Source organism: Chenopodium album, chromosome 9 (assembly GCF_948465745.1).
Source record: "Chenopodium album chromosome 9, dcCheAlbu1.1, whole genome shotgun sequence".
Classification (NCBI taxonomy): Eukaryota; Viridiplantae; Streptophyta; class Magnoliopsida; order Caryophyllales; family Amaranthaceae; genus Chenopodium; species Chenopodium album.
In genome coordinates, this window is record NC_137842.1 from 55431347 (window position 1) to 55444894 (window position 13548).

Consider the following 13548-nt stretch of genomic DNA (forward strand, 5'->3'; position numbering starts at 1 on the left):
CTTCTATGATGCAAGTGTATCATTAATTAAGTGTACAACAAACTTCAATCATCTCAAATCACTGTATATATTCAATCAATATACTCATTATTGTTGGTAACTTTAAACTTATTTAGAATTAAGAAAATAGAATATATGATGAAAAAGCACGATTATTTAGTAAGAGTATTTCGTATGGTTTGGTTTGATGTAAAATGTGATTACTAACTTTTGATTGATCTTCGATCTAGTATATAAGTGTATTAAAAATCTATAGTCACTTTCTAAAAAGGAATTAAGGAAGAACATTGAACATATTTGCTTAATTATAGTTCTTATTTTCATGATGAAAAGCAAAAGGAAGAGAGCAATGCTTTTGCTGAATCCAAGGAAAATTACGGCAAGCGGATTAATTTTTCTCTTTTTTTAAAAAAATTCTTTTTTATAAAGGTAAGAAAAATAGAGGACATTAGGAGACCCTTCCTCACCAGGGGAACTCCTAATGCAAACAAGCCGAGTAAATTAGCTTGTCTTTCTTTATTCATTTTTTTTTTAAAAAACTATACTACGAAGTATAATTTTTTAGGTTTCTTCCAAAAAAAAAATAAAAATAAAAAAAATAGGTTGTTTTCGTTTGTAAAGTTTGTTTTCTTAAGAAAGATAATCAAGTTATCTTTTTACATACTTAGGGCATGTTCATATTTATTGAGCTGAACTCATTGGAGCTGAACTGAATTAAACTAATGGACCTGAACTGAACTGAGTTGAAATGAATATTTAATGAGAGAGGGAAATTAGGAACTAAACTGAACTGAACTGATTGGAGCTGAACTGAACTGAAATTAAGTAAATGTAAACAGGTTAATTGGAGTTAAATTAGTCTCATTGCCTTAGAAAGATGCATTGAAAAATATAAAAAATTTATTGCGCAAAATAGATTTCAGCAGAGTAGAGCAACTCTTAAGAATAGGACCATATACTATGCAGTATGCATCTTAATATACAAGCTAGTGTGTAGTCCAGACGTTGCACCGATTGCTTTTTTAATTAGACCTTGTGATTATTAATTAATATACATTTATTTTTGTGTTTATGACATAGTTAATTAGGTGACGTGGCGTGGTCTACGTGGCACAAAAACGTTCTTATTAACGCCTTTTAATATGTTAGTATAGATACTATTATTCATTCGAAAAAATAAAGGAAAATTCTCTTTGGTAGACCTCTAATTATAAACATTCTCAGTGGTCAAATGCAAAAAAAAGTTATTATCCTTGGTGAACCATGTTTTAAAAAGTTTTATAAATGGTAACATTAAGCAAGGTAATTAAGCCACCCTTCTAAACAAAAAACCAACACAAGGTTTTCTCTCTAATGAACCCCCCAAATCCTTCCCCGCCCAATCCCCCTGAATTGACTGATCAATTGATCAGATCAAACAAGAAGCCTAAACGAAAAATCACACATTTAATCTTTGGAAATGAGAATTCGAGTGGAAATCAAGAAATGGAGGTTGACAATTTGGATACTCGTTCCTTACTCCCTTTTTTGGAAGGGGGAAACAAAGCTGCTGAGTCTCAGGCACCTCCTCCGATAACTGGTAACAACCAGAAATCCTTCAGGGACCTGATTCGTGATACCCACTTGTCTCCTCATGAAGAAATGGTGAATCCATTGGACATGGAAGACGACTTAGATGTCTCCGATGATGATGAGGCGCCAGAAGACATCGAAGATAGTGCCCAATGTCCTGTCATTCTCCTCACAAAGGAAGAAAAGAAACAAATTCGTAAGCCATGGAGAAGTACCCTAATAATTAGAATGTTTGATGGCAGTTTAGGGTATATGGGACTGATGAAGAAACTTAAGAGGAAATGGCAATTAAAGGGTGATATGAACCTGACTGATATTGGCTGTAAGTATTTTATTGCTCGTTTTAATAATATTGATGATTATAATCATGTTCTTACACAAGGTCCATGGTTAATTGATGATAAATACTTGACTATTCGAAAATGGACTCCAAACTTCATACCGGAAGATGCCTCCATTAATGTTCTTACTGCCTGGGTAAGGATACCTAACCTCTCAGTTGAATACTTTGACAAAGAATTCCTTAAGAAAATTGGTTCGAAAATAGGAAAGGTTATTAGAGTTGATAGATCCACGGCTTATGCTGAAAGAGGCCAATTCACTAGGCTGAGTGTGGAAATTGACCTCTCAAAGCCTCTCCTAGCCAAATTTTGGCTGAAAGGAAAAATTTGGCGTATTCAATATGAAGGGATCAAGATGATATGCTATAAATGTGGTATGCTTGGTCATTCTGAAGATCAATGTGCATCTAAAAATACAAATGATGGTATGATGGTTGATGAGGTTAATAGTCAACTGGATAGTATTAGCATTACTAAACATGTACCTGCATTAAGGCCTGAAGAAGTAGATACGTATGGATCATGGATGTTAGTCAAGAAACCTGGTCGGAAAAAAACCTCGAGGGTTGAAAAACCGGGTCAGGGGAATGGCAAACAGGGTGAACCAAATGGAAAATTAGATGGTTCGCACAAAGTCAACAGCATATCAAAAAATCAAGGCACGAAACTAGGAGATGGTTCCCGCTTTCAAGCCTTGTTACAGGAAGATGATGAGGTTTTGGATACAGAAAATGGAAATATTTCCAAAGAATTAGAGCAGGGGAAAACTACCTTGAAGGATACGACTGATATTGGGGAAGGAAATAAGGAACAAAACTATTCTGATAATACTCACATCCCAACAATTTTGCTTGGAGATAACTCTCAAAGTATTATAAAAAATATCCCAAAAGATTTACCTTTCTTTATTGGAAAAGATAATTATGGGAAGAATCCTATTAAAAATAAAAAAGATACTCCAAAACATTATAAACAGAAAGTACCTATATCACAGCCATTAGCTCCAATTACTAATCTCCAACCCCCTAAAAACCCAGTCCTTGAGAAGTTTGTGGCAGGAAAAGAAAATTCAAAAAATAGTCCACTGGCAGTTGAAACACAGAAGACCTCAGAAGACCTCTTACAATTCCCTACAATCCAACTAAATGCTACCAGTGATGAACTCGACAGTAACCCCTCCACATCAGAATGCAATAATCTTGAACATCCCCCCGGAAAAGATCCTTTGCGTAGGACAGCCAATGGGGACACCTTACCTGGGCATTGCAGACCCCCTGACGCATGTGATGGAAGTGGATATAGAATCTTGGATGGAACCGATCCCGGAGCCAATGGAGTTAGTAATAACTCTGAAAATCCCCAATGAAATTAGAAGATTATTCCGGTTACTCTCGGATGCTTACATATCTAGTCTTTCACCTAAACCTGTTTTTATGGAAGATAGCTTACCAAATTTTGCTAATAATTTAAGCCCAATATCTTGTATGGTCTAGAATGTACAAGGGGCAGGAAACCGTGAATTTGTAGCTACTCTTAAAGAGACAGTTCGTATTAATAAACCAAATGTAATAGCTCTTGTTGAGACTCATATGGGGGGTTAACAAGCAGAAAAAATTGGGAATAGTATCCGCTACTCAGGGCACACTAGAATGGATGCTCAAGGCTTTAGCGATGGAATTTGGGTTTATTGGAGACCTGATGAAGTGACTGTTGATCCGATTTTGAAGCATGGTCAACACATCACTATGGAGATTCAAAGAATTGGAGGGGAACCCTGGTACTTCTCAGCAATTTATGCAAGTCCCAACCCTTCTAATCGTTCTGAATTGTGAAGGGATCTCAAGGAATTTGCGGCGACCCATGATAAACCTTGGCTTTTGGCAGGAGATTTTAATGATACTCGTTTTTCATGGGAACGAAGTTCAAGTTGTAGTGAAACTTCTTGACGATCTGCTAGGTTCAATGAATGGGTTGAAGACTTGGGGTTACTGGAAGTTGAATTCAGTGGTCCTCAACATACTTGGGCTCGTGGTAATAACATCCAAACACGTACAAGTGCAAGACTTGACCGTGCTTTATGCAATGGTGAATGGAGCCTGAGATTTGCAAATGCAGCTTCAAAAAATTTACCGGCTGTTCAGTCAGACCATTGTCCTGTCCTTATCTCCCCCAATGGTTTTGGCCCAATTTCTTCCATTAATAAACCTTTCAAATTCCAAGCTACCTGGTTAACTGATGAAAAATTTAGAGAGTTCATTGAACAACAGTGGGATAAAAACGCCCCCCTTGGTCCGCATTTAAAAAAAAATTGCTTCTGATCTCCAAGACTGGAATCAAAATATTTTCCATAATATTTTTCGGAAAAAACGAATTCTACTTGCAAGAATTGGTGGTGTTCAAAAATCCTTGGCTGAACAGAAATCCCGTGATATGATCAAGTTGGAGGCTAAATTAAGAAAAGAATTAGATGAAGTCTTGGAACAGGAAGAGCTCCTTTGGTATCAAAAATCCAGAATTGATTGGATTCGAGATGGTGATAGGAATACAACCTTCTTCCAATTGAGTACAATTACGAGAAGATGGAGAAACAAAATCTCTGCTATTAAGGAAAATCCCAATGATGATTGGAATTATGATAAGGATCAAGTTCAAAACATAATTGTGAACTATTTTCAGAATTTATTTTCTGAAGAACCCCCTCAAGAAACCAACAATCTTTCTCCTCTGCCAACTGATATCTTCCCTGAATTCACCCAAAGAGACTGGGAATTCCTGTCGAGGCCGTTTACCAGATGCGAGGTTGATAAAGTAATCACTAATATGGGTGCCTTAAAAGCACCGGGACCAGACGGATTTCAGGCTTTATTCTTCCAAAAGCACTGGGATATTGTAGCAGAGAACGTTTATGCAATGGTTCTTGATGTCTTATCCGGGAAAGGTTTGCCAGAGAATTTAAATGAAACTTTCTTGGTTTTAATTCCAAAGATTGACACACCCGAATTGGCTTCCCATTTCAGGCCTATTAGCCTTTGCAATGTCACTTACAAAATCATTACAAAGGCTATTGTTAACCGGATTAAACCAATGATGCCTCATCTTACCTCTTGCACTCAAACAAGTTTTGTGCCGGGTCGTCAGATTACTGATAATATTGTTATTGTTCAAGAAGTCCTACACACAATGAAAAGCAAAAGTGGGAAAACCGGTTTTATGGTGATCAAAATCGATTTCGAAAAGGTTGACGATAGACTTCGATGGGACTTTATCAGGGAAACCTTGCTAGAAATTCGATTCCCCTGTCTCTTAGTGGACATTATCATGGAATGTGTTACGACTTCTTCAATGAAAATCTTATGGAATGGTGAACCGACTACTAGTTTTACTCCGGGGAGGGGTATTCGCCAAGGAGATCCTTTATCTCCATACCTTCTTGTCTTGTGTATGGAAAGATTGAATCAAGCTATTGAAGAGTCGATCATTTACAATAACTGGAAGCCGATTAAAGCTTCTAAAAATGGTCCAAAACTATCAAACTTATGCTTTGCGGATGATATCATTCTTTTTGCGGAAGCTACCACGAACCAAGCTCTGATTATCCAAAGTGTCCTCACCCGTTTTTGCGGGGCTTCTGGTCAGAAAGTAAGTAATGCTAAATCTCGAATTTTTTTCTCCCCTAATGTAGATTCTACTACAAAATCGAATATTTGCAATGTTTTTAACATGTCTGAGACGGAGGACTTGGGCTATTACCTTGGGATGCCTACAATAACAAGCAGAGTCACCATGAATACCTTTGCTTATTTATGTGAAAAGGTAGACAGAAGGCTGGCAGGTTGGAAATCCAAATATATTTCCCTTGCGGGTAGGATAACTCTTGCTAAATCCACTATCTCAACCATGAGCTCTTATGCTATGCAAACGGCAAAAATTCCCAGAACGATTTGTGATGACATTGATAGAAAAATGCGTAGTTTTATTTGGGGAGGTGATGAGGAGAAGACACGCATTCATTTGCTATCATGGGAGACTTTACAACTCCCGAAAGACCAAGGAGGCCTAGCCATTCGATCTGCTCGTCAAACTAATGCAGCTTTTTTGACTAAACTGGGTTGGAGGGTATTGACTGAACCCAATGCCCTTTGGTCGAGAGTCCTACGAGCAAAGTACTATAAAGGACGATGTGACCTAGATATGTTTGAATCTAAGACTAACATGTCTAATGTTTGGAGAGGTATAACGGAGAATATTGCAACTATGTATGAGGGTGCTCGTGTAGCAGTAAATGATGGGTCAACTACCCTTTTCTGGGATCACAAGTGGGCTACTTCTAAAACCTTGCGGGATCTTGCAACTCACTCAATTCCTACTGAGATTGATGGTGCAACTGTGGAAGAGTTGTGGGATGAAAATTTAGGGTGGATGTGGGATAAATTTGCAGACCTTCTGCCAAGTAATGTACTCCAGGAAATTGAAGCTCATTCCTTGAGGAAAGATGACAATGTAGGTGACTTATTTTACTGGAATGGGGGTTCAAAAGGTCGTTTTTCCATCAAATCGGCTTTAAAAATCATAAGAGCAGATGAGGACTCTTCGAATGAGGAATGGGATCTGGTTTGGAGCTTAAAAGTGTAGCAAAGAGTTCGAGTTTTCTTATGGTTGGTCTTACATGATCGCATAATGACTAATTTTAATCGCTTCAAGAGGAACTTATCTGATGACCCAAGGTGTAAAGTGTGTATTACCCACGATGAAACCTCACTTCATGTTCTAAGGGACTGTAAAATGGCCAGAGAAGTTTGGAGACAAGTAGGTGGTCCTTCTAATGCTCCTAATTTCAGAACAGGTACTCTCCAACAATGGATATCTCGGAACCTGAAATATCAGGTAAGGAATGATATGTCCCCTGAAATTTGGCCTACTTATTTCTCCTTGGTCCTTTGGTGGTTATGGAGATGGAGGAACAACATAATTTTTGGGAAAGAACATGAGAACCCGGTTGATATTAGGCAATTCCTCATTACTCGGTTTGAAGAAACATGGAGGGTGATGGGTGATGATATAACTGTTGCAGCCCGAGGGCAGAGGGTGAGAAATGAAGCGTTTATAAAATGGCTTGCCCCAGCTCAAGGGTGGATGGTTCTTAATTCAGATGGAGCAGCCAAAGGTGCTCCTGGGCCTGCTGGTGGTGGGGGGAGTAATCAGGAACAGTACAGGCCAGATGATGTATGCTTACTCACTAAAGTTGGGCGCTTGCAGGGCCTTTATGGCAGAAGCTCGAGCTTTGGAATATGGCCTGGAACTAGCTGCAAGGATGCACATTAAAAAGCTACAAGTTCAACTTGATAGTCAATCTCTTGTAATGGTGCTGAACAAGACCATGCCTTATAATGGAGAATGTGTGCATATTATTAACAGATGCAGGAACCTCTTAGAAGATAGCAGTTGGACTATAGAAGTACATCACATTTACCGCGAAGCAAATCGTGTTGCAGATTGGTTAGCTAATCAAGGCGTGAGCCAGAACAACCCGACAGAGTTGATTCAAGTCCCTTTTTTAGCATTAGGAAGAATTTTATATGATGATGTAGTAGGAGTGGCTATGCCACGCTTTGTTCCCCCTTAATTGTTTTCTTGTTTTTTCTTGTTTCCGGGGCTTGCCCCTTTTTTGCATCAAAAAAAAAAAAAAAAAAAAAAAAAATTAAGCAAGGTAATTAGGCATTTTAAGCGTAACTATGGTTAACTAATGATGTAATGACTAATTTGATCCTATGGTTAACCCCTTCTTAAAACATGGTTCACCAAGGATAATAACTTTTTAATGACTAATTACCTTGCTTAATGTTACCATTGATAAAACTTTTTAAAACATGGTTCACCAAGGATAATAACTTTTTTTGCATTTGACCACTGAGAATGTTTATTATTAGAGGTCTATCAAAGAGAATTTCCCAAAAATAAAATTAAAAGATATTGAATGAGTGAAAATTTCTATAGAATTTCCCATACTAGGGGTAACATATAATTAAGCACATGACCTTTAATTATTTGGTAGTTGAAGGAAATTGCAACGAAAGAGGTAGCTTAAACAATTTTAATCTCCTCCCAAAATAAAGGCAAATAAGAAGATCAAAGAATTTTCTCTTAATTACAAAGGTTGGTCTACAATTAAATATAAAGTATATTAAAAGAAATTATTGTAATTAATTAATTACCAAATTCTATTCAAAAAAAAAAAAAAAAAAAAAACCAAATTAATTAAAAAAAAAAAGACAAAAAAAAGTAAAAGCAGAGAGCATATAAAAGCTAACGTAATCCAAACTCTCCTAGTCGGCTGCTTCTTCTTCCCCTGCTCTTCACTTTCTCTCTCTAACTTTGTCTCACTTTCTCTCTCTAAATCATCCTGCAAAAACATGCAATTTTCGATCTTGTAATCAATTATTTATTAATTAATTTTACATATATACTCCCAATTCATTCCCTAATTATACTTTAATTCAATTTATTAATTATAAATTATATAAATTCAATTAATTTATTACTAGTATACTACAAATTTTCTCTCTCCTCTAATTCTGGTTGAGTTCTTGGTAGGGGTAGGAGAGAGAGAAAATTCAAGTTCAACAAAAAGCAATGAATCCGAACTTTTACGCAACTATTTGCATCTGGGTAATAATTTCCGGCGCTTTTTCGCCGGCGACGGTGGTTTCCGGCGGTATTCCGACGACCCTAAATCTTCACCGAGCAATCCCTCTTAAAGACAGAGTTGAAGTGAGTCAACTTAGAGCGCACGACCGTGCTCGGCACGGCCGTGCGCTTCAGTCAGTTAATGGAGTTGTTGATTTCCCTGTTGCCGGAACCTTTAATCCGTACCGTGTTGGGTAATTTGACTCATTTCTAGTTAATCATAATTTTTATTATTATTTTTTTTATTTTTTTGAGATTTGATGTAGTGAATTTTGATGGGTTTTTGAAAATTGATGTGAATTTTGATGGGTTTTTGAAAATTGATGTGAATTTAATTGGGTTTGTTTTATTTTATAAGATTTGATTTGATATGATTTCTATATTTATGTTGTTGTTGTTGTTGTTTTTTTTTTTTTTTTTTATTTATTTATTTATTTATTTATTTATTTATTTTATTTGGTTGTTTCTAAAGATAGAACCTTTTACTTCATGTAGAAGTTTTGCTCTGTTTCATTGTTATTGCTTTAATCATATGATTGATATCTGCCAACTTTTTATTTATAATTCAATTTTTTTATTTATAGTTAGTGGCCATATATTGGTAGCTTTAATCACTTTTTTTTCATGGTATTTTGTTCAAACAACTTTTTTTTCATTTTCCTTTTGCTTTGAAAAAAAAACCATGTACGACTGGAATTTCACCAATCTAATTTCTACTACCATATGTATGATGCACGGCAGCACGGGGCACTTGCCTGCCCCATACGACCGGTTGTACCGAACTTGTCCAATACCAAAACACGTTTAACAGTAAAATTGCTAATGTCATTATACGGTGCACCTTACCAATAAATTGAATTTTATGTAGAGAGTGAAGTTTCTAATTTTGTAATGTTGACAATATTGTATTTTTAGGCTATACTATACGAAGGTACAACTAGGGTCTCCAGCACAAGAATTCAATGTACAAATTGATACAGGAAGTGATGTTTTGTGGATTGGTTGCACAGGATGCACTGGTTGTCCTGGAACTACTGGACTTCAAGTATAGTCACTCTTCTTAATTTATTGCTTTGTATTAATTTTTTCAATTTTGTTATCAAAACATCTGAAGCAAAAAAATATTTGAAGTAAATTAATCTAGAAAGACTTGATTTTGTTGTTGTGCAATACTAATTGGACCTTTTACAGGACATTCAACTTAATGAATTCAACCCATCAAGCTCATCTTCATCATCCGTAATCTCTTGCTCCGATAAACGGTGTAAGATGGGAGCTCAATATGCTGATGCCCTTTGTGACAATTCAAACAATTGTGCTTATCAGTTTCAATATGGTGATGGTAGTGGAACTCAGGGTTACTATGTATCTGATTTGTTGCATCTCGAGACTATTGTTGGGAACACTCAATCTTCTAACAGCTCAGCTAAAGTCATCTTTGGGTAAGAATCAAAGAGTCTTTCAATCTAGTGTAGGAGGATTAGATTTTTATATGAATTATAGCTTAAATGTGATTGACTAATATTGGTTTTTAAATTTGTGGAACAGCTGTAGTGTGTCTCAGACTGGGGACTTAACCAAGACAGATAGAGCAGTGGATGGGATTTTCGGGTTTGGTCAGCAGGCAATGTCTGTTGTCACGCAATTGTCGACACAAGGGATTACACCAGCAGCATTCTCCCACTGCTTGAGGGGAGATGATAATGGTGGAGGAATAATGGTCCTTGGGAGTATTGTGGAGCCTGGGATAGTTTATACTCCCCTTGTACCATCAATGTATGTTCCTTTCTTCTTCATAGTGTTAACAACTGTCTATTGGTTGCTTCACTCATTGCTTTGCATCAACATAATAATGAATTAATGATACAAGAATATAACAAGAAAAAGCTGACAAAAGCAAATGCTTACTGATGATTGTAAAGGGCTAAAGGCCACTATCCTTTTGTGTGGGATATGTTTGCTTTCATTTACTTAGGACGAGGCTTAGTCATTATACGTATCGTGTTTACTTGCTATTTCAAAAGCGTCATTACTATATGTTTAGAAACTAATGATGGTGTTTGATTCTCGAACTAGTTAATGGTATCCTTTAGGATACTGGAATCTGTCTGCTTAAAGATGACACCGAAAAAAAAAAAAATTACCTATTTCAACAAATCAAAAGAGAAAACCTGTCTTTTACTCTTCTGCTGGGATTCTTCTTCTATGACACCCTCCTCTCTCTTTTTTCCTGCTTTTCTTCTTGTGTGAAAAAGAATTTAGGGCTGAAAAATTCTTATACTGTAAGTCTGTAACCAATTTTAAATGCAAAGTTTGTTATTTGTATAAAGGTAATCAAGAAAGCACAGATAAATACTTTGCCAACTTTGTGTGAATCTCAGTTCTTCTGATGTACCTCTGATACTGGAAAAAAAAGGGTCAAAAACACTTTTTATTGCGCCTAATGAATATCTTAATGTTATCGCCTTAGCCTATCATGGTTCATCCGATGTGTCATACAACCATGTACTTGTTATTGTACCAATTGTAGTAAGAGCTATTCTGATTACTTAATTCCAACTTGCAGGCCACACTACAATTTAAATATGCAGAGCATTTCTGTCAATGGCCAAAAGCTGGCCATTGATTCTTCAGCGTTTACTACATCCACCAATGCTGGAACGATAATTGATTCAGGAACGACCTTGGCTTATCTTGCTGAAGAGGCTTATGATCCTTTCGTGAGTGCGGTAAGTTTCATTGGTTCTAAATTTCAATCATCAACTTGTAATTAATTGGAAGTAGTTAATGGTGTTCAACCTATAATATCTCAAGCATTTGAGTATAAATGACCTTTAGCTGTTTAAAAAACTAGATTTTCCTATCATTTGTGATTACAAAGAAATCGAGTTCCAGAATATAAACTTTCTACGTTTCTTTTGCAGATCTCTTCTGTTGTTTCTCAGTCTGTGCGTCCCTTATTATCTAGGGGAAACACATGTTATCTGATAACATCCAGTGTCGATGATGTATTTCCTCAAGTCAACTTAAATTTTGCTGGCGGTGCAACCATGGCTCTCAAACCACGAGACTATCTATTGGAGCAGAACTCTATCGTAAGTTTTCTCTATACCTTAGTTCTGTTGTGAAAGAGTAATGTCTAAGACATCTGACTGTTATCCATCCTGTTATTACAACATATCATCATAGCCGATAATGTAATCTAGAGGAAATTAGCTCTATAATATACTCGTAAGCTGTCTCTAAAGACTGAATAAAATCAAAGCTTTGATTTACTACAACTAAGTTGGTGAAATTAATGGTGGCAGGCTGGAGCCGCAGTGTGGTGCATGGGATTTCAGAAAATCGATGGGCAGGGGATGACAATTTTAGGAGGTAAGCTTTTATTAAGAAATAATAGTTTTGCTATTTCTCTTTTTAGAGTAGCTATTTGCTTTGCTTGAAAATCTCATGTTTTAGTAACCTGATTTGCAATGGCCTATTGTTTTCTATTCTTCCCTAAAAGCTCCTGCTTTATCCATTTTAATGAACATTATCATTATTTTCTGCAGATCTTGTTTTAAAAGACAAAATTGTTGTATATGACTTGGCTAACCAACGGGTTGGATGGGTCAACTATGATTGTAAGTGGATATTAATTTCAGCCATACTTTTTTACATCATTGATTTTCTGCATTTAATCTGAATCTTATCTGCTTCAACTCTCTAGGGGGTTAGAAGTTTATGCCATATTTTTTGATGTCAGGTTGTGCTTACTAAGTTGCTTGTGTGTTTGTGCAGGTTCTCAGTCTGTAAATGTTTCTACAAGTACCGGCTCAAATTCAAATACATACGTGAATACAGGACAGTTGAGTAACAGCATTTCATCAATGAATCCTTCTTATATGGAAATACTATTCGGTGTGCTGGTAATGCTGGTCTCTCTGATGTCTATGTGACATCCATTAATGGAATCATTGAGATATTCCAGTTTTCCTTGGTCTGTTCGCCTCACACTTCCTTTTTTCCACATTTATAGAGTCTTGTCATTTATTTATTTGTAGCAAATGGCAGGGCTGATTATAGTTTTGCTGATTATAGTTATTGTTATACATCAGATAGCTAGGTTTCCAGTTTATCTGGTCATTTTTTCTTAAGATAACTACTGTAGGTAGTCCCTTCTTTTGGAATGCCAAGAGAAGTGTTTATAGGTTTGTACATGCAATCAATACGAGTATTAGTTTAGTGAATTTGTTGATAATAGCAAAAATATGTCCATACAATCGCAGATTCGCAGTTGTGATTTTGCTTCAATACTGAATGCTTGTGTATAACTCCGTATTTTATATTCGATTTTTATCTAGAACATCAACACATTGAAATAGATATGGAGTGACTCAAACTGGCAATTGAACTGGTTATGTATTTACGTATACCAAGAGAAATGATAATTAAGCCTTTAACTAGCACTCACTTATCTGTAGTAGTCTTTTAGTGACCAACTGATCATGTAATATTACCAAGCTAAGCTTGGTCTAGTGGTAAGGATTGTACCTTTCAACTTTATTAGGGATACTTTGATGGTGGAGATCCCTTATCCTTTCCCCTCACTCTCAAAGGGTCTGACTTGTAAATACTGGACAAAAAATACGGTTAGGGTCCTTTTCCTTAGTCCTTGCCGACTGATCATGTAATAGTTGTCAGCACCGGTGTAGCTCAGCAAAATGTCTGCTATATTAGCTTAAATATCACATGTTGCGAGATAATATATCGAAAAGAACATAAAGACGATCTCAAAATTAAAAACGATACACCTTTAGAAAGGAGGTAATTGTAACCTTAATAAGTCTGTACGAAGACTAATCCACGCAAAACAAAGTTAACAAGTACATTAATATTCAGCATCAGGTCTTGAGCCGATGTCCACACCTCCACTTGAGGGTTGCAGTGTCATAGGCTTCCCCTTGGACAT

At 36.4% G+C, this 13548-nt stretch overlaps 1 protein-coding gene across 1 annotated transcript; it reads left to right on the top strand.

Moving 5' to 3' along the window:
- The first annotated feature begins 8154 nt into the window (after nucleotides 1-8154).
- On the top strand, nucleotides 8155-12921 carry LOC145558586 (aspartic proteinase 36-like). Its single transcript, XM_081619873.1, has 9 exons — nucleotides 8155-8791; nucleotides 9513-9642; nucleotides 9789-10039; nucleotides 10146-10373; nucleotides 11164-11326; nucleotides 11522-11692; nucleotides 11906-11972; nucleotides 12149-12220; nucleotides 12378-12921. The coding sequence occupies exons 1-9, from the start codon at nucleotides 8544-8546 to the stop codon at nucleotides 12533-12535; spliced, it is 1488 nt and encodes a 495-aa protein (XP_081475999.1). The 5' UTR covers nucleotides 8155-8543; the 3' UTR covers nucleotides 12536-12921.
- Nucleotides 12922-13548: the final 627 nt, after the last annotated feature.

Coding starts and splice junctions, on each gene's coding strand:
- LOC145558586 (XM_081619873.1), top strand. CDS start 8,544: ATGAATCCGAACTTTTACGCAACTATTTGCATCTGGGTAATAATTTCC. Junction 9,643..9,788: donor CTGGAACTACTGGACTTCAA/GTATAGTCACTC, acceptor GACCTTTTACAG/GACATTCAACTTAATGAATT. Junction 12,221..12,377: donor TGGATGGGTCAACTATGATT/GTAAGTGGATAT, acceptor GTGTTTGTGCAG/GTTCTCAGTCTGTAAATGTT.